The sequence below is a fragment of the Vombatus ursinus genome, unplaced genomic scaffold (assembly GCF_900497805.2).
Source record: "Vombatus ursinus unplaced genomic scaffold, bare-nosed wombat genome assembly UNPS02014935.1, whole genome shotgun sequence".
Classification (NCBI taxonomy): Eukaryota; Metazoa; Chordata; class Mammalia; order Diprotodontia; family Vombatidae; genus Vombatus; species Vombatus ursinus.
In genome coordinates this window covers 4,565,261-4,590,172 of record NW_020954713.1, presented here as the reverse complement: position 1 = coordinate 4,590,172, position 24,912 = coordinate 4,565,261, and the positions used below count along the sequence as shown (strand labels likewise).

At 40.4% G+C, this 24,912-nt stretch overlaps 1 protein-coding gene across 8 annotated transcripts in view; it reads left to right on the top strand.

Moving 5' to 3' along the window:
* The window catches only part of LOC114029642 (E1A-binding protein p400-like), a 122,920-nt gene that overhangs the window by 55,445 nt on the left and 42,563 nt on the right, over window positions 1-24,912 (top strand). For 6 of the 8 annotated variants that reach the window (XM_027844201.1, XM_027844202.1, XM_027844200.1 and 3 more), the window contains 20 exons: window positions 3,604-3,744; window positions 3,837-3,915; window positions 4,103-4,158; window positions 5,415-5,469; window positions 6,730-6,819; window positions 7,904-8,011; window positions 11,161-11,348; window positions 11,717-11,894; window positions 12,412-12,548; window positions 13,013-13,182; window positions 14,240-14,414; window positions 15,327-15,463; window positions 15,850-16,036; window positions 16,726-16,892; window positions 17,743-17,885; window positions 18,314-18,556; window positions 19,472-19,636; window positions 21,146-21,313; window positions 23,595-23,680; window positions 24,197-24,492. In XM_027844201.1, the coding sequence (XP_027700002.1) occupies window positions 3,604-3,744; window positions 3,837-3,915; window positions 4,103-4,158; window positions 5,415-5,469; window positions 6,730-6,819; window positions 7,904-8,011; window positions 11,161-11,348; window positions 11,717-11,894; window positions 12,412-12,548; window positions 13,013-13,182; window positions 14,240-14,414; window positions 15,327-15,463; window positions 15,850-16,036; window positions 16,726-16,892; window positions 17,743-17,885; window positions 18,314-18,556; window positions 19,472-19,636; window positions 21,146-21,313; window positions 23,595-23,680; window positions 24,197-24,492 (2,969 nt within the window). The remainder of the gene's footprint in view (window positions 1-3,603; window positions 3,745-3,836; window positions 3,916-4,102; window positions 4,159-5,414; window positions 5,470-6,729; window positions 6,820-7,903; window positions 8,012-11,160; window positions 11,349-11,716; window positions 11,895-12,411; window positions 12,549-13,012; window positions 13,183-14,239; window positions 14,415-15,326; window positions 15,464-15,849; window positions 16,037-16,725; window positions 16,893-17,742; window positions 17,886-18,313; window positions 18,557-19,471; window positions 19,637-21,145; window positions 21,314-23,594; window positions 23,681-24,196; window positions 24,493-24,912) is intronic. The other 2 variants (XM_027844204.1, XM_027844203.1) reach the window with 1 other exon arrangement.

Below are 24,912 nucleotides of genomic sequence, written 5' to 3'. Positions count from 1 at the left end.
CAAGGCAACCCTTTCACTGTTCTCTGGCTGTCTCTCTATTGCCATCTCCCATGCTGCATCCCTGCTGCTCCCTGCTACCTCCTCTCCTCCCTGGCACCGCCCTCTCTGGAGCATCTCCTACTTTTGAATCTCATTCTCCTTTTTAGATCATTTTCCATGTCCTGCCTTCTCTGTATAGGGGTGCCTGCCCCTACTACAATGCCCAGGTGACCACTTCTCTCTGATGCCTCTTTCACGAAAATTCCCTCCTTTCCCCTTACATTATAGTTATTTGTATAATAATAATAGCATTTATATATCATCTTTTATGTGCCAGGCACTGTGCTGAGTGCTTTACAAATATCTCATTTGATCCTGACAATAACCCTGAGAGGTAGGGGCTATTATTATCCCTGTTTTGCAGTTGAATAAACTGAGACAAACAGGGGATAAGTGACTTGCACAGTCACACAGCTAGTAAGCACTTGGGGCTGGACTTGAATTTGTCTTCCTGACTCCAGGTCCAGGACTCTATCCACTACCCAGCTGCTATGGTGACTATGGAATATCTGAGTGGATAAGTCCAGTAGGCAGTGGGTGGAGTTCGAGAGAGAGACAAGGACAAGATCTGTAATTTGAGAATCAGCTGCTTAGAGATGCAGCACCTGTAAGAAATGATGAGGTCACTAAAAGAGGGTAGAGAGCAGGGTCCATGAACTTGGTTTATATGTATCATACATACATATACATATACAGATATTCACATGCATATATATATTTATATACACACATAAAACCAAGGTCATATACGTGGCACAAACACTCTCTGGGTGCAGAGAGCAGAGCAAAGCGACAAAGGCCTGACAGAGCCTGTGGAATCCCTATGTGTACTGGGACAGGGGGAGGAAGAACAGTAGGGACAGAGTGGTGAGCTGAAGAGACAGCAGGAGAGCCAGCGGTGTCAGGGAGAAGGCAGAGGGGCTGCTCCTGCAGAGGCCTGAGAGGGCTGGAAAGAGTGCAGAACGAGGGAATGTTTAAGGACCCTCCCTCCACCAACATAGGCTGGTGTGGTCTCTGTCACCTAGAATTTTAGAGGATTGCCTGAGCACTGGAATAAAGTTCATACAGCCAGGACGGTCAAGAGGTAGACCTTGATCCTGCATCTTCCTAGCTACTTTGCCAGCTGTCAGAATCACGGAACTTGAGAGTTGGCAGGGATTCAGAGGCCATCCACAAAAGAAACCCTCCCCATAGCATATCCGGCCAGTGGGACCCCATTGCTTCTGGAGACAGCCTGTTTCAGCTCTGGGCGGCTCTAACTGTTAGCAAGTTTTTTCTGCTCATCAAGCCTAAATTTACCTCTTCATGGCTTCCACCCACTGGCCCTGTTCGTCCCTCTGGGGCCAGAACAAAGCAGTCTGATTCCTCTTCCATGTGACAGTCACTCCAATACTTGAACATAGCTATCATGCCTCCCCCATCTTATACTTGCATAGCAGATCGTTTTGTACCTAAGAGGGAGACTTCACCTTTGTCCCTGTTGAATTTCATCTTAGTAGGTTCAACCCAGTGTTCTAGCCTGGCAAGATTCTTTGGGATCCTGACTGTTATCTGCCATGTTAACTCTTTTCCCAGCTTTGTGTCACCTGCAGATCTGACAAACATGCCATCTATTATTTAAGTCATTGATAAAAATGTTAAATAGCACAAGGCAAGAGACAGGAGCACTCCACCAGAGAGACCTCCTGCCATGTCCCCATTGATTTGTTTACAACTGCTCTTTGAGTCTGGCCATCCAAAACAGTTCTGAACCTATCTGATTTTGTTTTTTGTCTAACCGCCGTCTCTCTATCTCCATCTCTTATGCCAGACTGTCTCTCCAAGGAGGATTTTGATTTTAGGAATGGCCATTGGGTTTTGTAATTAGGAGGCCATTGGTGATCTTTGAGTAGTTTCAGTAAAGTGGTTTTCGGGGCATGTGGAAGCTGGATTGTTAAAGGTTAAGGAAGGAATTTGCAGGAATGTGTGAAGAAGTGTAGGCAGTGAGTCGGAGAGCTTGTAGGCGAAGGCAAAGAAACAGAGATGGCAGACTGAGGAAGTAGCAAAGTTGCTCAAAGGGTCTTTGGGGATAAAGGAGACCTGATAACATTTGTAGATAGAAATGAAAGAACCATTGGAGGGGAAGAAATGGAAGATTTAAAAAGAGATAATTAATTTAGGAGGCTCCTGGAAGATGTGAAAGGAGATGATGTTAACTCCCTTGGTATATCTGCCAGTAAAGGCTGCCTCATTTTACACAAGGGATGTGTTTTGGGTGTGTGTCTCAGTTGTATTTTTATTAATTAAACTGTATTTTGCAGTTATTTCAAATTATATTCTTAGTGAGTCCTTAATTTAACTTATTTCATCTTTCAGTTGGCAGTAGTGCTGGGAATACTTTCATTTTTGATTTCTTTGCATCTTAGCCTTACTGTGAAGTAGCTAAGGTTCTATAAATATTTAAGTGCAGCCGTTCGTGTTTAAGTTAATATTCTCTGTAGATGATTCTTTGGTGAAGAATCACTTTATACAACATAGGAGGGTCTTGTTGAAGGAGTTTAGCCTGAAGAAGAGAAGACTCAGGAGGGATAGGAGAGCATTCTTTTGGCATTTGAAGGGCTGTCACTTGGAAGGAAAAGATCAGCCATGTTCTGCTGGGCTCTGGAGGTCAGAACCAGCAGTACTCGATAGAAGTTAAAAAGGGACAAATGTGGGCATCAATGTCAAGAAAAATGTCCTAACAATGAGATCTATTCCAGAGTGCAGTGGATTGCTTGCAAAGGGGGTGATTGATGGTTTCCCCTTCATTAGAGACCTTCAGGCATAAGCTGTCTGACTTTGCAAATAGAATTTTTGTTGAGGTGTGGCATTGATTAGATGGTCTCTGTAGTCCTTTACAACTCTGAGATTCGATGATTTCCTAAATTCTTTTGGGAATAATATTCCTTTACTTACTTACTGTATAGATTTATACTTTTCATTTTTGTTTTTCTTTAAGCATACAATGCATACACTGCATACAGTAGTTCAGTTTTCTCTCTTAGTTGAATTTTCCCTGCAAATTTGGTTAGATGTATTGATTACTTTTTCCATTCTCAATTCCTAAATTGACTTCTTAAATTTGGAGTCAGTTTAATACAAGTTAATATTTCCCTTATGGCCACAATACAACCTAAGTAAGATCTTTGGTAGAGTATGGCCGTCAGATGACTTGCTACTCATTGCTTTAAAATTAGATTCCTGAAAATGAAAGTCTAGAAATTTTTGAATAGACAGGTGTCTGATTATTTTGATTTGTGCTGAGTTCACTTTGACATTTTTTTCAATTAAGATAATTTTCCTTTGCCTATAAAATAATTAATTATGCAGTAGAATATTTACTTCCATGTAGAATTTTATATGACTTTTTTTTAAATGTCAAAGAAGAATAGTAAATACTTATTGAAGATGAAAATTTTAGTTAAACTAATGCTTTAAAATTCTACCTATCAGAATACATGTACTTGGTTAGTAAAGAGAAGCTCTAATATTATCATGGATTGTATTTTTGGTGAGTTTTATTCTGAATATAATTATTTTTATTAGATGATCAGAACCGTGGCTCGTTACCATGAAGAAAAGAAACTCAATGAAATGAGAAACAAAAAGGAGGAACAGAACAAATTAAGACGTATCGCCGCGTCAATTGCCAGGGAAATTGAGTACTTCTGGTCTAATATTGAACAGGTAAACTCTTACTTTTTAAGTTTAATATGTTATTATATTTGATTTTTAAAACCTATACTGTCTTGTTTCAATTTCTGTTTTTCTTCTCTTAGGTTGTAGAAATAAAACTGCATATTGAATTTCAAGAGAAACAAAAACAAGCATTAAATATTAAGAAATATTCAAGACAAGGTAACTAATTAATTGAAATGTTATATATTCTAATTAAAATTAATGCATTTCTCAAAACCATAGGCCATTCACTTTAGAAGTGATACTCATATTAGTAAATATTCTGTGGAATATAAATTATTTTGTATTGTGTTTTTATGATTGAATAGAATAAAAATCCACAAGCCTTATCAATCCAACTTTGCAGGTAAGGATCTAAGGCCACTACAAGCTAGCGTCAAGATAGAAAATGAAAGCAGTATGGTAAGTGGTTTCTCTTTATTATTCTAATTTTTGAGTTAAAAGAGATCTAAGAGGTTAGCTAGTTTAAACTATTCCTCTATACTTGACAGGTGATCATTCAGTCCTTACTTGAATACATTTGGTAACAGAGAGTCTCACAGGGCATCCCTTTTCATCGTCAGGTAGTGATAATTATTAGAACAATTGTCTCTTATTGAAGCAAAATGTACTTCTCTGTAACTTCTGCCCATAGGTTCCAATTCAGCCCATTAGAGTAATGCTGAATAAATGAAATTTCAGAATAGATTATCTTTGGATTATATGAAGTAATATTAAGATATTCAATATCCAAAAGCTTTCTTCTTAATTTGCATGAATAAAAGATATTTGGATGTTCCAGCACCTAGCACTGTGTCTTGGACATAATAGGCACTTAGTAGAGGCTTTTTGTATTTAAATAAAAGTAAGAGTGTTTAGGAAATGGAAAATAATCTTGTTCTTTGGGTTTTGAAAGAATTTTTACAAATTTAATGAGATGAGCACAAAGATATAGGCAATAAATTTGTATTATTTTACAAAAAGGATTTCATACCTATATATTTCACACCGTCAAGTCTGTCTGCAGGCATTTATCAAGTGCTTATTATGTATTAGCCACTGTATCTAGCATTGGGGATAAAAAGAAATGCAAAAACACAGTTCTTACCCTTATTATGAATTCTGTTTTGGACATGTTGAATGTGAGTTGTCCACTGCACAGTCAATTCAAGATGTCCAAAAGGGAGTTGGTATTGCAGGACTAAAGCTCAGGTGAGACATTAGGTCTAAAATTAAAGATCTGGGAATCATTTGTATAGAGGTGATAATTGAAGCTATAGGAGCTGATGAGGTCGCTAAATGAGATAGTATAGAGGGAGAAAAGAAGAGGACCCAGGACAGAGCCTTGGGTGGAAACCTGTTGCCTTTTCATTTAGTCATTTGATCACGAAGTATTTCCTAGGATTAATTCTCCTAGACTTACAAGTTTGACACAGTTGAGAAAGTTTCCATTACTTAAAAAGAAACATTTTTAAAGAATTAGTATAAGTATGAGAATATGTTTTAATATTAAGATTCAGTCTGTGTAAGTTCAGTGGATTGTTAGCAGAAAATTTATTTTTTCTAGGCTACAAATAAAAATCTTAAATCAGGGAAATGTTTAAAATAGAGAATTTGGTCACTGCTTTCTTTATAGAGCGATAGTATTTGATTTTCCTTTTTTTTTTTTTAAATTGTAGACTTCACCATCAGGAAAGAAGAGAAAGGCAAGCACATCTTTGACTGATGAAGAAGGTTTGTTTCTTCAGAGGCTAGGTTTCTAGGTGTTTGTGTCATTGTTTCTTTCCATTAATTAAAGTACAGAATATTCTATTTCCTTTCTTGGAGTAAGGGTAGAAAAATGATTATTAAGGATCAGTTTTGGTGTTCATTTTTTTGTTAATTGATAATTTGGCATGCATATTGCCACCACCTTTTCTCCTGCAAACTTTTGTTTATTAGTTTATTTGTTTGTTAGTGTAGAAGTATTGGCAGGAGAGAAGCATTTTGCCAGAGTGGTGGCTCTTCCGAATCCAAGAAGAACTGAACATTATATTGGACATTTGGAAGACTGGAGTCAGTGATGCCAGCTAAAGGCTAGTGATGGCAGGCGAGGCAGGAAGTGAGGGTCTTGGTAGACATGGAAATGAAGAAGGACAGAGTAGGCCTGGAAGACCAAGGGAAGAAGTTAGAGCATTGCTGACAGATTGGGTGTGGGAAGAAATGTTTTTGACTTTGACCGACACTCTGTTTTATTCTTGTTTCCTCTTATTTATTTTTATTGTCTTATATTTATATTTTTATTACATATTATATTTGTATTTTATTTTTCTTTATTCCTTTATTACAGTAATAAAGCATTGGAAACTGCTAGAATAAGATGCAAATCAAAGACTAGACGTTACTTCCAATTTAGTTTTAAAAAAATTTCATTATTTTTGTTTGCTTAATAATAAGAACTCTGTAGCCTGAACTACAAAGGATATCTTTTCAAAGCTGAGTGAATGTCAATGAACATTTACCTTGGGGATTCAGGCACAAGACAGCAGATTTCAGTATTTTGCAGTTCAGCAGAGAAGTCAAGAACCATTTTATCCAAATGGTTTTATATTTTAGGCTTTTCATATCTTCGTTATGTAAGATGTACATAAGATTTCATGTCTTCATATGGAAGATGGCCACTTGAATGTAGTACTACTAAATTTATGTCTCCAGTTCATATGGGCTTAGTTATTTATTCTAAGGGTAGCTCTGTATTACCCAGGCTTTACTCCCTCCTGTTCTGCTGGGTCAAGTCATTGTTTAGGCATGCTTTTAGGAGTGAATTTTCCCCATAGGACCACCCTTCTACGCTGAGATACATTTGATATGCCAGAGCTGGGGTTTTTGACCCCCAAATCTCCTTCCTTAAAGTATCAAGAAAAAAAATCTCTTGCCAGTGTAGACATGAGTTCAGAGAATCATGTAATGTTAGAACAGTAGTCTAATTCATTCAGTGGTTTCTTTTGTGTTCAGTGGACGATGAGGAGGAGACAATTGAAGAACAAGAATCAAAAGAGGCGAATATAAACCATCAGGCCGAGCTGTGCCGCTTAGTCCGAGAAGGTGAGTGGGTAGCGTGAGCCACCATTTAGTTTTGTTGTTGAATTTCCCCAGTGACTTTGTTATTCATGTTCATTTGAACCAAGGTGGCCTGAAAAGGCCTACCCAAAGCCCATCTTAGTGATGGCAATAGTTTATTTCAATAATAGAAATAATCTCTTGAAAATAGAAGCGATAATCTCTTGAAAGAGGGAATCATTGTTAGTTTAGAAAAAAAAATTGATATGAGGTGTGCTAATTGATAATGTTTTCATAGTGCTGGTGTTCTAGAAGCAAATATCTAAGGAGTTATTCAGTAAGTCCTATTTTACCTCTTTCCTGCAGTCTGAAATGATTGGTTAAAATAGCTTGTTTTCATTTTCAGTGGTTTCCCTTCCTTGAAGTGACAGATAATTCACATAAAAACGAATTGAACAGATTTCTATGTATTATATGTCATTAGCACAATTGGGGAAGTCCTTCCATGTTGAAAAGTGTGGGCCCCATGATGGCTTGTGTTTGTGTTGACCGAGGAGCAGCCTAGCTGAGTTTGGAGTGGGCTCTTCGCTTCTGGCGCTGACTGGTGTGTGAATCTCGTGGCCACTGCAACTGCTGAAGGCCTTCTTGTACGCTCCAGAGGGGCCACATTTTGCATCAGTAGAGCAGTGTCCCGGTGATCCCTGAAGTATTTGGAGTAAGAAGTGACCAGGGAAGTGTTAGAACTAATCTAGTAATATTTATAAAGACAAATTAAAATTCTTGGGGTGGTCAGTGACATGTAAGTAAATCAGGTAATAAATCTTTCCAAAAACCTCATGATAAAATGTTAAATGTTCTTTCCTGCTTAATCAGTGCCCAAATTTCCCACACTACTGGAAAGGAAGGGAAAACATTAGAGTAGAAAGAAAGTGCTTCTTCTAAGATGACTTTCTATTCCATGGTTTTTTCATGCTATGAATGTGCCTAGAAATGTTCTTCATGAACTCTGCTGAGAAATGTTTAGCATTTATTCATTTAATTTAATGCGCATTTATTGAATACTTACATTTATCACTGTGCTAGGCAATGTGAGTGAATGATGCCTCATTTTTCTCTTGACATTCTTCAGCTGAATTGCCTTTGGATGATTTAGTCAAGTTATATGAAGGTGCTTTTGTAGGAAGTTTCAAATGGCCACAGTCTGTGTGTGACAGTGAAGAAACTACCAGTGAAGAAGGTAGGTTCTAATGAATTATTTAATTAAAAGACGTTACATTTTTCTGTTCTAGAAAGCTGGAATAACCATTTGTATCCAGGGCTAATAAAATAGATTGTTTGTGTTTCTGTCAGGAGTATATAAATTACTTTATTTTTTAAGAACCACTTGTTTTAATCATTTTAAGTTCAAGTTCAAATCCAGTAAAACTTTTTGAATCCAGTTCAGTAAATATTTTTTAACAGCAAATTCATTTTATTTATTTAGTTTTTTAGTTTTCAACATTTACTAGTAAAAGATTTTGAGTCCTAAAATTCCCCCCCCATTTTCCCCTCCCCAAGATGGCATGCAATCTGATATAAGCTATGCATGTATGATCATATTAAACATATTTACACATTAGTTATGTTGTGAAAGAAGAAGCAGAACAAAAGGGAAAAACCATGAGAAAGAAAAAACAAAAAACATCCAAAAAAAGAGAAAATAGTATCCTTCAATCTACATTCAGATTCCATAGTTCTTTCTCTGGATGTGGATAGCATATTCCATCATGAGTCTTTTGGAATTGTCTTAGATCATTGCATTGCTAAGAAAAACTAAGTCTGACAGAGTTGGTCATCACTCAGTTTGCTGTTGTGAACGTTGTATCCAACGTTCTCCTGGTTCTGCTCACTTCGCTCAGCATCAGACCATACAAGTCTTTCCAGGTTTTTCTGAAGTCCGCCTGCTCATCTTTTCTTATAGCACAATAGTATTCCATTACATTCATATACCACAATTTGTTCAGCCATTCCCTAGTTAATGGGCCAGCAGGTATTTGTTCAGTTCTTTCTAAGGGCCAGACGCTGGGCATGGAGGTAAAAACTAAACCTGCAGGAGATTACATTTTACTGGCAGGAAGCAATGTGTCCATAGAGAAATCAATTTCAGAATCTCTAGCTTCTTTAAGGAGTCAGCCCAAGTGCAACCTCTTAAATAGATAAGACCTTTATTAATCCTTACTAGTGTCCTTACCCTCCTAGAATTACTTTGCATATAATTTGTATTTATTTATATGCATACATGATGTTTCTCCTCAATAGAATGTATGCTACCTAGGAGTAGGCACTATTTCATTGCCTGATGTCTGGCCCATAATAAAACTTAACAAATATTCATTAAATAGATAAATGAAAATATATATAAAATAATTTCGAGATGGGGTAAGAGGGTACTAATAAATGGGGAAATCAGGAAAAGGTTCTTATAGGTGGTGGCACATGGGTAGGGATCACTAGTGGTGCAGCTAAGGAGGAAGAACATTCCTGGCAGGCATGTGCAAGTAGGCAAGGAGGTGGGATAGAGGCCACTGTGACAGGCATCAGCGAACGGCCTTGTTTGGCTTCAAGATAAAGTATGTAAAGGGGAGTAATATGAAATCTGTGTGGAAGGAGAGTTTAGAGCCAGATTGTGTTTGCTTTGGAATGTTTTAAATTTTTAATTGTCTTTTTGTATTTCTGTTACCTTCATTTCCCAATATTGTCGTCCCCCGCCCCAATTCCACTCAGAGAGCCAGCCCTTATAACAAAGAATACGATGGGGAAGTGCCAGTAGCCCAGCAGACATAACTGGCACGTGCCAGCCGTGTCTGCAGTCTACTGCACCCATGGCCCTGCCTTTGCAGTGAAGGGAGGGGGTGTTTTCATATCTTAGGCTCCACACTTGATCATTATATTTGCACGGTGTTCTGTTAAAATTTGTTTTTTTGTTATTTTGGAGTTCAGACCATGAAGGGCTCAGAGTGATGTCCTCCATGAAGGAGAATAGGAGGGTTTCCAACTGGCACGATCGAGTGATTCCTGTGGTATAGACCACTTACCCCCTTGTGTCACACAAGGTGGAGAGGGCAAAGACCCCGTCCTGGGTGTGAGTCTTCGTTTTGTTATTGCTCATTACCCGTATGACCTGTGGGTCAGTGTACTACCCTTTTTGGGCCTCAGGGTTCTCCTCTAGAGTGGAGGTTTTGAACCTGGCAATTTCTGGGGCCTTCTGGCTCCCAGGCCTGCCCCTTACATCCTCTGACTGTCCTGTAGCAGCTTCATTAGTAAAGAGAAGTTTAGGAGGAACTCTCCCTAAGCTCTTTGACTTGATTGCAATTCAGAGGCAAGAGAGCAGACATTTTCTTAAGCACTTACTGTGAGCAGTGTTGTACTAGGCACTGAAGGGAGAGGCAATGTTTTTAATAAGCAACGTCCCTGCCTCAAGGGCTATGCATTCTTCCATGGAAGGTCACAATCTAATTAGAGGTTGATTAGGTCCTAACCAAGGGCAGCTAGGTGGCGCCATAGTGCATAGAGCAGCAGGCCTGGAGTCAGGAAGATTCATCTTCCTGAGTTCAAATTCAGTCCCAGACACTTACTAGTTGTGTGACCCTAGGCAAGTCACTTAACCTGTTTGCCTCAGTTTCCTTATCTGTAAAATGGAGATAATAATAGCACTCATTTCCCAGGGTTGTTGTGAAGATCAAATGAGATAACAGTTGTAAAGTGCTTGGAACAGTGCCTGGCTCATAGTAGGTGCTTTATAAATGTTAGCTATTATTATTATTATTACTTTATATGTATAAAGACACAGCTAGGTGGCTCAGTGGATACAGCACTGGGCCTGGAGTCAGGAAGAACTGAGTTCAAATGTGGCCTCAGACACTGACTAGCAGTGTGACCCTGGGCAAGTCACTTAAAAACTCTGTTTGCCTTAATCCACTAGAGAAGGAAATGGTAAAGCACTGCAGTATCTTTGCCAAGAGAACCCCCTGGACGATATAGTCCGTGGGGTCGTGAAGTGTCAGACACAACTGAACAACAAGAAGTACGTATAAACCTAATTCTTCTGATTTTGGCATCTTAGAGGAATCTGGTGCTAGGGAAAGTAGAGGAGTGGCATCTTGACTTTGGCTTTTGACTGTCAGTTCCAGATCCCCAGACCTCTACTTTCCCAACCTCAATACAGAGTCTGTAGGAATATTTTATTTAAATTTAAAGTGTTTAAATTTAAATTTTAATAGGCAAATCCAATACTTAAATTTCATGTAAGTTCTCTTAAAGTACTTATAAATTATAGAAATCATTAAATGATTATTCTCCTTATTAAACATTGACACATGTATTCATCATGCTTTATATCTTCTCTAGACCTAGAAGAGACCACCAATGCCAGAGAAAAGGAGGAAGTAGTCATCATAGATTCGCTCCTCAGTGTTGGGCAGTACCGAGGTGTGGAGAGAACCAGTCCTGGCAAGAAGCACACTAGAGATATTGCTGAAGTAGTGGCAGCAGCGGAAACTCTGTTACCCAAGGGCAGTGCCCGCATCACGACCGCGGTACATCTTGTTGGTTTTTGACAGCCTGTGGGTATTAGTGCAGGGGCCTGGGGATAGACCAGCTCCTCAGCCAGAATGCCAGCACGAGTTTGATTCCAGCTGGGGCTGCTAGGAATAAAACCCTTTAATCAGTGTTTGGTAAATCCTTCATGCAAAACTTAGGGCATCACTGGGCACCTCTGAAAAGGTATCATTTTGCTTTGTCAGTTGGTTGATTTTTACAAAGAAATTACTTATGTCAGATATGTAAGCCAACAGAATATCTGTTGGGCTAAATTGAGAAGCATTTGTGCTTTTCCTTGATTTAAAAAAAAAAAAAAGAGACTGTCACCGGAAGTTGTGGGATTTTTTTCTTTTTTCTTGAACAGGTCAAGTTCACTACTCCATGTTTATTGTATGGAGCACTAAGAGAGTACCAGAAGATTGGACTGGACTGGTTAGCCAAACTGTACAGAAAGAATCTCAATGGCATCTTGGCAGATGATGCTGGGCTTGGCAAGACCGTGCAGGTCATTGCCTTTTTTGCACATCTAGCTTGTAATGAAGGTAAGTAAATCTGCTGAAATTTAGGTGTTTGAAATATTGTTTGCATCTTAATTTCCATGGTGAAATTTTTCTGTAAGCGCTCTTTATATCTGTTTTTGGGGTAAAAAGGTGAATTATTTTTAGTTGCTGCTATACATTTAAAAGATAAGTTATAGTGTTTAAAATATATACATTTAAAATTTGCTTTTGGAAAATATGGATTTCTAGTTTTCTGAAAGAAATGTTGACTCTCTCTCTCTCTCTCTCTCTCTCTCTTTTTTTTTTTGTTGTTGTTGAGGCAATTGGGGTTTAGTGACTTGCCCAGGGTCAAGTGTCTGAGGCCAAATTTGAACTCAGGTCCTCCTGACTCCAGGGCCAGTGCTCTATCCACCGTGCCACCTAGCTGCCCCTGTTGATTCTCTTTGACAAGCAACATTAATCTCCAGTGGGGCTGACTGTGTCGGGGTTTATATTTTAGCTCAATTTCATTTGAAAGTTGTTACCTTTAGGTTCCATTCTGTCTCTGTGTTTGCTGTAGGTAACTGGGGCCCCCACCTTATTGTGGTTAGGAGTTGTCATATATTGAAGTGGGAACTTGAACTGAAACGTTGGTGCCCTGGTTTGAAGATTCTTCTTTATTTTGGCGGCCAAAGAGAGCTTAGAGCAAAGAGACAGGTATTGTGTTCTGGACTGTTGACATGGCAGCATTTCTTCTTTATTATTATCCCTGCTTTTGCCATTTTCTTCTTTATCTTCTAATAACCAGTTGTTTTCCATATCCATACCTACATAGGAGAGAACCAGAGAGATGGGTTACACGTTGCAGGAGGAGGGACTTGTGTTAGAAATGGGGAACATTCCCCAGCATGGAGTGGGTGACCAGAGGAGGTGGGGCCATCTCTTTTCCAGGCAGTGTAAGAGCTGGAGAAATGTGCCAGTCATTGATCGTTTTTTTCAGTGTCCTTTGGAAGGGTTTCTAAAGAAAGCCTAAAAGTGATGGTACACCCCCCGTACGCATTGGCTGCAGCAGGTTTTTGGGTAGCATTTGCCTCTTTATTCTGCTGTTGCCATGTTGGTTTAGTGGCAATCCTGCAATCCTGGAATGTCGACTTCATAATGGATTACTTTCTTTTTGGAAGGAATGGACTGAACCCAACAGCTTCAACGTGTGTATCACTTCCTACAAGCACTTCTTTAAAGGGCACCAGGCCTTTGCCAAAGTGAGGTGGAAGTACCTTGTTGTTGATGAAATGCAGCAAATCAGGAACATGACGGAAAAACACTGGGAGGCACTTTTTAGTCTCCGGAGGTCAGTCTGACACATGTACTATTTATTTTCCTTATGAAAGTAACTGAAACATTCCCCCCACCCTTTTATTAAAAGGGAAACAAAAAGACATATGTTAGAAGAATCATAGTTGAACATTGCCATCGAATATGTGTATTTGGGTGTGTGAACACGCCCTACTAAGTAGGGTGAAATGCCAGGCGTTAGCAGTATGCATATATTTCATGTTTCCTTTCAACTACACACTTATGCCTCTATGGCATTTTTTTAGAGCTCAATTTTTTTATTTTATTATATAGTAAATACAAAGATCATCTCATATGCTTTTAATAATGTATAATATGAGATGAATAGTCTATACAAATAATACATATAAGTAATGAAATAGTATTTGTCTGTTCGCTTTTCTCCCTCTCCCAAATCCCCACACTTCTAAATCTCTGCTTCTATTTAAAAGCAAGCAAATAAAAATTTGTAGAAATAGTAACTGACTATTTTCTGCACCTTTACTTATAAATGAGAGTGTGGTTAGGTTAAATCCAAATGAAATTGTTTGACATTATCTGAAAGGTTTACTGTTAGAAATATGCTTATGGCACACTTTATATGGACCTCAAATTTAATGAACTTCAATCTGAAAGCATTGGGGTCAAAAGGCCAAATTTAGTGTTTTAGAAATGAAAAATGTTGATGTTAGGTGAACTTGGATATTAGGTAGACAAGTTTTATATATTACACATTTGGGGTGGAAGTATGATTCTGAATGTTTAGTAACTTTTTGCTATGGTACTACTGGAAGGTTAATAACAGGAAAACCTTCCTGTGGAGTAAATTTAGCTGAAAGAGCTAAGGTAACATTTCTAAGAGACTTGTTTTCCTAAGAGTAATTGAACTGATCAAGCATTAGGTCTGAGAGTTTACTCAGCAGATAAGAACTTGATAAAATGCAGAAAGAACATTGATCATTAGCTTTTTAAAAAACATCAAATTTCTTTCTGTCGATGTTTGTCAGGGTAGTAATGGTTTCTGAAGGACGAGAATAAGCACTAATGAATTATTTTATTCTTCCTTTTCGTAGTCAACATCGTTTGCTCCTGATTGATACGCCTTTACACAATACCTTGATGGAATTGTGGACCGTGGTGCACTTTCTGATTCCTGGAATATCAAGACCATATTTGGATTTTCCAGTGAAAGCTGCTAGTGAAGAGAACCAAGATTATTGTCACAAACTTGTCATAAGGTTGCACAGAGTATGTCAGGTTTTTTTACCCTCCCAATCTCAGTATTTATTGTAGTGAACTATAAACTACTAAAAAAAAGTCTACATGCCCCGTATTCTGCCGCTGAAGGCATATGTGGATTTCCAGAGATTCTCTAATGGGACTTAGCTAAGTGTTCCTCCACTGCTCAGTTTTAAGGATGAGTGGTAGAGAAAATAAGGAAGGAATTAAAAAAAAACATTTTTTATCATTTCTGTCTATTTCGTGCTAATATGTGGCTATTATTATTATTATTCTAAGGTTTGCAAAGTTTGGGCTACCTTGGTACAGTAGATAGTGAAAACAGTACATGACCTGAAGACACTTTTCTAGAAGGAAAAAACTCCAGATAATTTGTGTGTGAAAAACAGATATGTAGTTAGATGAGAATCTCTCTCTACCTTATTCTCTTTAGGGTGAGTCAGTGGACGAGGTGAGATCTGAGGTGGACTTGACAGAAAAGAAAAGGAGGTAGCTCAGTGAATATGAAAGAAAATCATTCTTCTGGGCTTAGGGAGCAGTGTTAGAGAAAGCTCAGCTCAAAGGAGTCAAGAGCAGGTGTGTTTGCCTGGAGCTGAATAAGTGACTAGAGGAATGAAGAAGGAACTGAGAGGTTCCCCAGCACCAAGGACCCAGACAAAGGTGTTCAAGCTCAGAGTGAGGCACCAAAGATGCCTCAGTGACGATGGTGTTGTATTCAGTGCTGCGTCACTCAGTCTTCATGGGCCGCAAGTATGGGATGGTTTTACCTAAATAGTCAGGCTTGTGCTATGGCTTCTGTAGGCAGATCAGCAGTGTAGTCTGTTTGCATGAATCTAGTTTTCTTTCACACATTATGATAGATAGTACAGGTGTAATAGTATTACTGAGAATTTCTGTAATAAAACGTGTGTATTTTCCTAGATGATACAGCCATTCATTTTACGAAGATCGAAAAGAGATGTTGAAAAGCAGCTCAGTAAGAAATATGAGCACGTGTTAAAGTGTCGCCTTTCTAATCGCCAGAAGGCCTTGTATGATGACGTGATCCTCCAGCCAGGGTGAGGCCACGCAAGGCTCCCTCACCCCATTCTTGGTCTTTCCTTCACCGTCCCCCTCAGAGGACTGGCCTAGAGGCAGTCCCTCCTCCATCATGGACGATGGATGCTTGGGTGGATGGATGGAGGGGGTATGGTTCTGATGGTCAGTGTGGAGGGGGTCCACACTGATGCATGTGTGGTCCTGCCTGGGCTGCCCACTGTGCCCACCCAGCCAGCAGGGAGCCTACATTCTAAATGGTGGCATCGAGACAGGCCAAGGCAAGGGCATGATGGGGGAGGTAGAACCAGGGTCTAGAACAAGGGCCTTTTGAAATGAGTTCTGCACATCCCCTCTGATCAGCTAGTGGGACAAAGGCTGAAGGCTCCTTCTCTTTCTGTGTTCACAGAACCCAGGAAGCTCTCAAGAGCGGACAGTTTGTCAGCGTCCTGCATGTCCTGATGAAGCTGCAGAGGATCTGTAACCACCCGGACCTCATTGACCCCAGGCTCTCAGGTGCCTCGTACGTGTTGGAGGCCCTCGAGTTCAGGACCGCTGCTGCCATTGTGCAGGCCCTGGAGCGCGGGCTCTGGAAGGTGAGCGGGGGCTTTGCCCATGGCCCACACTGGGTGAGACTGCTGCTTCCCCCACTTCATTGGAGACAGCAACTGTCTGTATTTTTGGTGGGTTTTCAGACTGTCTTTTCTATTGATTCCTTTGACTGAATTGTTGGCTGATGAGTTCTGATCCCTGATGATGTGAGTGTGTCAGCTGAACATTAGTCTGTCATCCGGCTGATGTGAAACATAGCTGGTATGTAAGGAACACCCTGAGGTTGTCAGCCTGCAGTCCCATTGGATCCTCACAACCCTGTGAGGCAGGTATAAGAGCTACTGTACCCATTTTATGGATGTGAAAACTGAGGGCCTTGGAATTGAAACAACTTACCCTCCATGGTCATACAGCTGGTAAGAGGCAGAGGTGGATTCAAACCCAAGGCTCTCATGACTCTACTGCCAGGGCTTTTATGCCATACTTCTCAGTCGTATTTCACTCTGCTAGAATTAATCAGATAGAAACATTCTTGGCCTGCATCAGCTCCCTGAAAGATGTCTGTCACGCTCTGGGGGTGGTTGAATGTCCTGTTCCCTCCAGAGGAAGAGGCCTCCTGTCGTGGCCGTTCCACAATCTAAGTCACCGGCTGACTCGTAGGCTTTGTATATTTGAACTAAGCTTCGTTGTTGAACATCTTGGAGACAAGGTCTTTGCTTTTGTTTTCACCTAGGACACTGACATGTCTATATTTGATCTGATTGGGGTAGAAAATAAAATGACACATTATGAAGCCCAGGTGCTGCCCAAACAAAAGATAAGCAGGAAGCTGATGGAGGAGATCTACATGTCACCTGTGCCCCAGTCAAGGCCCCGGCCTGTCAAGATCAAGCCCAACAGGTAGGGAAAGCTCCCTGCAGCCTATGAACTATTGGCCTCTTGGGTTTTAAATGTGAGAAAAGAGGATGCAGCTTCAGGGATGTGGCTAGTTTCAGGGTATGGAGTGATAGAAAGAGTCCGGAGGACCGAAGTTCAAGTCTCACTTCTGACACACACATATGGTATGACTCTGGAGAAGTCTCATTTTCCAAACATAGATTTCTCTAATAGGGTCAGTCATGAGTGTCCGTTGCACGTCATAGGGCAGGTGTATTTACTTAGGTGACATTGAATGTTTCTAGAACACTTCTTGACCCCTGTCCCCATGCATCTTCACTAGTCAAGACTCTGCAGGGACTTCGACTTGCACCGTGGATCAGGTACAAAGAAGGACCCTCGGCTTTGGGACCTCTTCCAAGACTGTTGCAAACTCTTTGTCTTCCTTTTGGTTTCTGCTCTGCCCAATCATCCCTTCCACTTGTAACAGTCGTATCTACTCTGATAAGCACGTCCTTGTGTCCAAACCATCCCAAAGTGGTGTTTAATGTAGCTGTGAAGGCACTGCTGGAGTATCATTACAGCTACATTTAAGGCTCCTTTTCTGTTCTCTTTGAAAATATACTGAGAAGTTGTTGCTATGCTCTAAGTGGAAATCATATGCAAGAGATACACAAAATAGAGCGCTTCTCTCATATTCCATAGATTGTATTGGGTTTGACCTGGATGGGATGCAGTGTGAAATACTCCTTTACATCCTTAATGTGACTGAGAATCATACTTTAAAAGATCACCAAGTATCTGTTCTCATCTACAGCCAAAATAGTTTTAATGCTCTCTTAATTGTCTGCTTCTTGCTAATTCTGGTTTTCAGGTTGTTCCAACCTGTGCAGTATGGACAGAAGCCAGAGGGCAAGACTGTTGTTTTCCCGAGCCCTCAAATACAGCGCACTCTCACCACAGCTGCAGGAACCCAGCCAGGGCAAGGGCGAGGAAGATCCCCCATTGTAGATCAAGGTAAGAAGAGGCAATGTTCTTTTGGAGGGTATTGAAATATGCCAGTATTATGACAGTGATAGGTCTTGAACTATCCTACGTAGCCCATATGACACATAGCCCACTAGTATTCTGTTAACATATTGGCAGATGAGACTTCAGGAGTTCTCAGTGGCATAAAATAGACTGGGAAATGGACGATTTTTATTTCAGCCCTAATGGTGACTACTCAGGCTTGCACTTCTGAATTCCCAGTGCTCTGGTTTATATAACTAACCTTTAGAAGGCAATTAGATTGTGCTTTTGTGAAAAGGAGTTGGTTCCAAGATGAATATTCTATAAGAATGTATCTCAATATCATCTTGAAAGGTTTCTTTTAAATTCGAGTTGTTTCAAGTAATAGTTGAAACCTCTAACAGCTTTGCACAAACAAACCTTATTGATTACAGCGGCCGCAGCACAGTTTCAAACATCTCAGGCTCCTACCAGTGCTCCAGGACACCAGCCAGCGGCGACCTTCACCACAGCAACTAGCACAGCCAATCCTGTGAAACAGCGGGGTCAGAACTCAGCCCAGGCCTCCCAGCTAGGCCAGACCAAGCCCCAGCCCCAGGCCCCCTCGCACACCATCCAACAGAGTGTGCTTCCTCAGAGGCTGGTACTGACCTCTCAGGCCCAGGCACGGTTGCCTAGTAAGTGGCCTCCCCTTTCCAGGTTTCTCTCGTTGATTTCTTACAATAACACCCCAAGGTCTGGTCAGTCATTTGTTTCTGATTCTGAATCAGCTCTGCTCATTTCATTGCTTTTGTCAAGAAAAATCGCAGTTTAGACAAGAAATGATATGATTTCAGGCAAAATATGTTAGTGATGGCAACTCAGTTTCCTATTTCTGCATTTTCCTCTGCTGGGAGGATTTCCTTCAGATCAAATACTTTAGCTTTTTTCTCATTCTTTTATGTTAAATACTGATTTGTGTGGGAATAGTCTTTTTATCCAAGTACTTATTCCAAGAAAAAAGAAAGGAAGAGGCCCTGCGGGAAGGTTGGGAGGCCCTGCTTCCTGGTATGGGCATTGACCCCTCAGCCACATGAACGTTGGAATTATGTTATCGAGGAGGGGCACCAGCGCTCAATGGTGTCCATGCCATCTGCAGTGGGTATAATGTATTGGATGCTTAGGGATTTTAAACTTTGCTGTAGCTTGCTTTCATCAAATCTGTCCTACACCTGCTCAAGACAGACCTGCCTCATTTGTGCTATCATGACATCACAGCCGATTTGCTTTGGTGGTAAATTTTGAAATTTAGCTGCTTATTATGATTTTGGTTTTTCTGTTGACCTCTCCTGGTGAAATGGCATGTGATTCATTTTAGTATCTGTTTTATCACAAAGTGTTACATGAGTGTTAGTGTTCAAGTCGATTTAATAATATATGTCACATGAGATGACAGAAGCTTTTGTGGAAGTTTACTGGCAAAGTGATTCCTACTGAACATCCATTTGACCATCTAGATGTCTTCAGTGTAAGCATGCAGGGGTGGGGCTCCTGCTCTGTTTACTGGTCCACTGGAGAGTTATTCAAGCTAACTCTATTGTCTTCTTTTTCAGGTGGGGCGATGATAAAAGGTGCTCAGCAGGCTCCTCTTACAGCAACTCAGAACAGAATAGCTCAGCCGGAGACCCCCGTGACCCTGCAGTTTCAGGGGAATAAGTTCACCCTGTCACATAGCCAACTCTGCCAGCTCACTGCTGGCCAGCCTCTGCAGCTTCAAGGTGCTGTCACCTTTGAGTGGCTCACTTACCTGTGGCCAAGGGGGAGAGTCCTCTGTCGGAGAGGGGACGACGGTTGTCCTGAGGAGCCCCTCCAGGGATGCTATTCACAAGACATTACCCATGCTTTGTTTGGGGGCATTCTTCTTAGATTTTGTTACCTCCTGGAAAGCAGAGAACGCAAACATTCTTTTTTGGGTAGTGTTTTAACTGAAAGATAACTGCCCTTCATTAATTGTCGTGAACGATGCTAGCGAAAGCTTCCCAAAAAGCATGTGGTCAAGGTGCTGGGGAGTGAGCATTGGATATGTTCTGATGTAGGATGAGAAATAGTCAGGTAGGGCAGCAGTGCTAGGGTCCAAGAAAAGGTTCTCTAAGGAATGTGCAGCCATAAACCATTTGCAGGGGAAGGTGCCTTAGGGATGATCGAAGCCAGCACCATCTTGTTGTAAACCAAGAGTCTTAGGGATGTGAGTGACTCACTAGAACTGCTGCTAGTCAGTGATGGAGTCTGCTCCTGACCTCCTATCTTCAGACTGCAGGTCCAGGCATCTTCCCCCAATATCTGCTCCCCTGCTCCCCACAGCCCGATAAATGGCCCTGCCTGTAGCTGTGTCTCATTTGTCTGAAGGTTGGCGAGGTTTTGTGGGTATCTACTGTCTTGTATAAAAACAGGTAATAGTTAAACAGAACCAGTACATAGTATTTTTTCTGCCTTTCTCTATGGTACCTACTTTTGCAATAGTAATAATGGCTTGCACTTATATAGCGCATTAGGATTTGCGAAACACTTTACATGTGTTTACGCATGGACACTTAATAATACTGACAGACTGAGAATCTCACCTAGTGCCACCTCCATTAGAGCTCTGCCGCTCAGCCCTTTGGATTGGCTCACTTTCCCCCATGCTTTTCCTGTACTTCCCTTTTGTTTGGTGCCACCCTGCACCAAGAGGAACAAGGCTGCTTCAGAGCCTCATATGTTGGATATTTCTTCCTGGTGCTCTATTGCCATTGGAGTGGGATGTAATCTTTGGTGACAGAGGCATGATGAACTAGATTTGAAAAGTAGGCTTTAGGGAACAGTATCTTTTCTAAAATATAGATAATTTAGCATAAACTTTTTCCCTAATTCTGAATTTTTTAACACTATCAAATAATTGGTAACATGTGAAATTGTTAAAGTAAACAAAGCTATATAGAAACAAAATTTGGCATGTATATATTGAGAGGAAAATAGCAGAACAGAATGAAGCTAATTGGGTTAAATAACAAGACACGTCTTACTTCCATTTTTCTACCATTTCGTGACTGTATTTGGTAGATGACTGATAAAATGAATTGATGTAAAAAACTTGATGGTAGTATGATGACCGATGTCATGCCTATGTTGATTTTAGGTCAGACAGTCTCCAAAAGGCAATATTCTTTACCTATTAAAGTAATTTGGCTAGAGTATTACACTTTGATTTTTTTTTTATTATGACTCTCCATTAAATTGCTTTCTTGTAGGAAATGTTCTTCAGATTGTTTCTGCTCCAGGACAACAGTATTTGCGTCCTCAAGCATCTCTTGTTATGCAGCCCATGTCTCAGGCTGGGACAGGACAAAATGCCCTCAGCACACTAGGAAATCAGCATCAGGGAAAGGCGCTGGGCTCTGCAGCAGTCTCTCACCAAGGTAGGCCACCTTCTTACCAGGCATGGCCTACTTTAGTCTAAGCTTTAGTTCCACATTCTCAAGTGAAATGAATCCTTTTGTTGGAGGAGCGTTTTGTGCAATAGAACCTTCCCACATGTCAACCCATAATGTTATTTATTCTAGGCTCCAGAAGGACACCAGTAGCTCATTAATGTTCATAACATCCTTGTGAGAACATTGGGGATCAGATTCTGTCTCATGAAGCAAGAGAAGGAATGGGATACTCATCTGTTAGTACATTCAACAAACATTACTAAGCATTACTTAGCACTAAGATTTGCTGTGTGCCCGTCAATAAATCAGATCCTCCACAGGGTACAAGAAAGAATAAAACGTGGATCTTACTGTTAAAGAGCTTGTGATAATCCCTTGAGATTCTGTGAAATTACATGCAAGCTAGTGGTGTGACATCAGCCATTGATCCCCTGTCTACTGATGGCCATCTCCTCATCAACCACGTCATCTCGGTGAAATTGCAGCATTGTAATTATACATAGTTACCTGTAAGGTCTTACACAGGTTCTTAAAAAACGGCTTCACAAATAGAAGGGGAGATAGAAGAGATCCAGGACGAGCTTAATAACAAGTCATCAGTGGGACATGACAGTCAGAAAAGCCAGTGCAATGCTTGGCTGCATCCAGAGAGATGGGGAAGTGATAATTCCACAGATGTTGATAACCCTAACCCTAGTTCAGATAATCCTACAGAAGTTGGTAAACTGGTGTGCCCCAAGGAAGGTGACCAAAATCCTCAGCTTGGCATTTAAAGCCCTTCATAGCTTTCCCCTCTCCTCCCTCTCTGGTCTTCTTAAACCTTACTCCCCAACCCTTTCTTGTTGATCCAGTGGCCCTGGCCTCCTGACTGTTACATGAACAACATGCTCCATCTCTTGGCTCTGGGAATTTTCTCCAGCTGTTCCCCATGCCTGCTGTGCTCTCCCTCTTCATCTCTGGCTTCCCTGGCTTCTTTAACTTCCACTAAAATCCCATCTTTTACAGGAAGCCTTTCCCAGCCCTTCTTAATTCTAGTGCCTTTCCTCTATTAACTATTTCCTATTTATCCTGCATATAGTTTGTTTGTCTCCCCAATTAGATTGTGAGTTCCTTGAGGGCAGGGAATTATATTTTGCTTTTTTTTGTGCCCCTAGAGCTTAGCACAGTGTCGTAATAAATGTTTCTTGATTGATTGGCCAGTGTGTTAAGGGGTCTGGAGGCCATGCCATGGAAAGATCCGTTGATAGAACAGCAGATGTTTAATCTGGGGCAGGGAAGACTTGAGGAGGACATGATAGCAGTCTTTAAGTATTTAAGAGGGGCTCAAATTTCTTCCAGAGAGTTCTTCTGCAAAAGTTGTAGAGAGGTGGATTTAGGAAAAACTTAACAAGTAATACTATTCCAAAATGGAGTCCCTGTCTTGGAGGAATTCAAGCAAAGGCTTGCTGTTGTTGAGTTGTTTTTCAGTCATGTCTGACTCCCCGTGATCCTATCTGGGGTTTTCTTGGCAAAGATATTGGAGTGGTTTGCCGTTTTCTTCTCCAGCTCATTTTATGGATGAGGAAACTGAGGCAAGCAGGGTTAAGTGACTTACCCAGGGTCACACAGCTAGTAAGTGCCTGAGGCCGAATTTGACCTCATGAATATGAGTCTTCCTGACTCCAGAGCTATATGCACAATGGTACCACCTAGCTGCCCCGTAAGCAGGCTCGATGACTATTTGTCATGGCTGTTGTAGAGGTCTTTCCTTGTTCAGTTGTGGCATTGGGCTGTTTGGCTTCTGAGGTCCCTTCTAACTTTGAGATTCTGTGGTTCTGTGAATTTTGACTTTATTAGGTGAGGATTTTGTGCAATGTAACTTTTAAAGTTTATTTTGTTCTATAAAGGTCTTCTCTGATCTTAAATAGCATTATCTTAAATGATTCCATCAACTCATTAACAAGTCACAACATCCTTGTGAGAGTATTAGGGGGGCACAGAGCGTCTACTGATACACAGAGAGGTCAGCTCCCTTCATTCACTCAACAAACGTTCCTAAACACTGCTGTGGTCCCCCTGCTGGGAACATAAAGTAAAAAAAAACATGATCCCTGCCCACAAAGAACTTAGAATGATGTAATCACAGCTCAGGGATGGGTCAGTGACTCCCATCTGCGCCAGGGGTTCTCCAAATTCCTAGCGGTCATGTGACTTTAGTGAAATTAGAGCATTTTAATCATGTTTGGGAGGGGAAATGAAAACAAAAAAGCTCCTCTTTATTTCTCAGTTGGTATGCCCACCAGAACTACAGTTGTTAACCTACCTTCTGGGGAACAAAGAATCATATCCAAATCAGCGGGAACTCAAACACAGGTAATTATTAACTTGGTACTAAATTAAGTTTACAAATATGTGGGGTTTTTTTTTAGGACTTTTTAAAAAAATTGGTTCTATGGTTTCATTGGTGTAAGGAGTTTCCAGTGGGGAACTCCTCCCAGTACAGTTAGCCCCATCTCTGCAATTTACAGTTTTAAAGAATTGCCTAGGTATCTGAGGTTAGGTGAATTGCCCAAGGTCACACGACCAGTATGTGGCAATTGTGAAACTTTAACCTAGTCTTTCTTGCTTTGAGTCCAGTTCTTAAATAAAAGAATTGGATGATAAAATGGTTTTTATCTGTCATAAATTTTGCTGAAAATTCCAAGTATTTGCTAAAATTTTAAATTTTACACTGAATAATTATTTTTGGCATGAAGTGACAAGTTTTAAAATTTAGTTTTAATATATCAGGCAACTTACCCCACTTGCCACTGTTGACCATTAGCAATTTTATTTTGTTGTATTTAAAAAACACTCTCTATTTTCTCTCTGTCTTTGGGGTGGATGAAGATAACATTGGCAGAAAAAAGCAGACTTTTAAAAGAACGTCTCGATAGGATATTTTCTGGCAATGAACGGCGTTGTTCCAGAGCTCCCGTTTATGGCAAAGATGTGTTGGGAATTTGCTCATTATTCGGGGAAAGGAAAGCACCTCAACCTTACTACCCTGGAGACAAATGGAAGTGGGCTGGCTTGGTGAATTGTTGTCCTTCCTCGTGTACACCAGAGGGTTCAGCAGACCCATTACAGTATCTGAGATTGACATCGCATCAACAGAATGAATCTCTACAGGATGCCATTAAAAGGTTATCATTTCCAGATCTTCATACTGTCATGTGAATGATCTGAAAGAATCAGTAATATTTTCCAGCATTTGAAAACTAGTTTTGTTTTTGTGGTCTAGACAGAAAATGAATTTCTAAAAATAAGCATTATACTTTTCTCGTTTTTGTTGATAAATTTAAAAAACCACAAAACATTTCTGTACTTACCTTTTGGATGGTCCTAAATAGCTTCCACATTTTACTTATGTAGTTCTGGAGAGTTTTGGAATTTTTATGATCGAGTTTTTAAAGTTACTTGTGAAATTGAAACACACTTAAGTGCTTATTATTGTAGCCAAACTCTGTACACTGAAATTTAGCATATTTTGAGATTGTTAATCTAGGCTAAATGAGGAGTGTTTCTCTTGATTATACAATTCAGAGTTCAAAAAAGTATTTGAA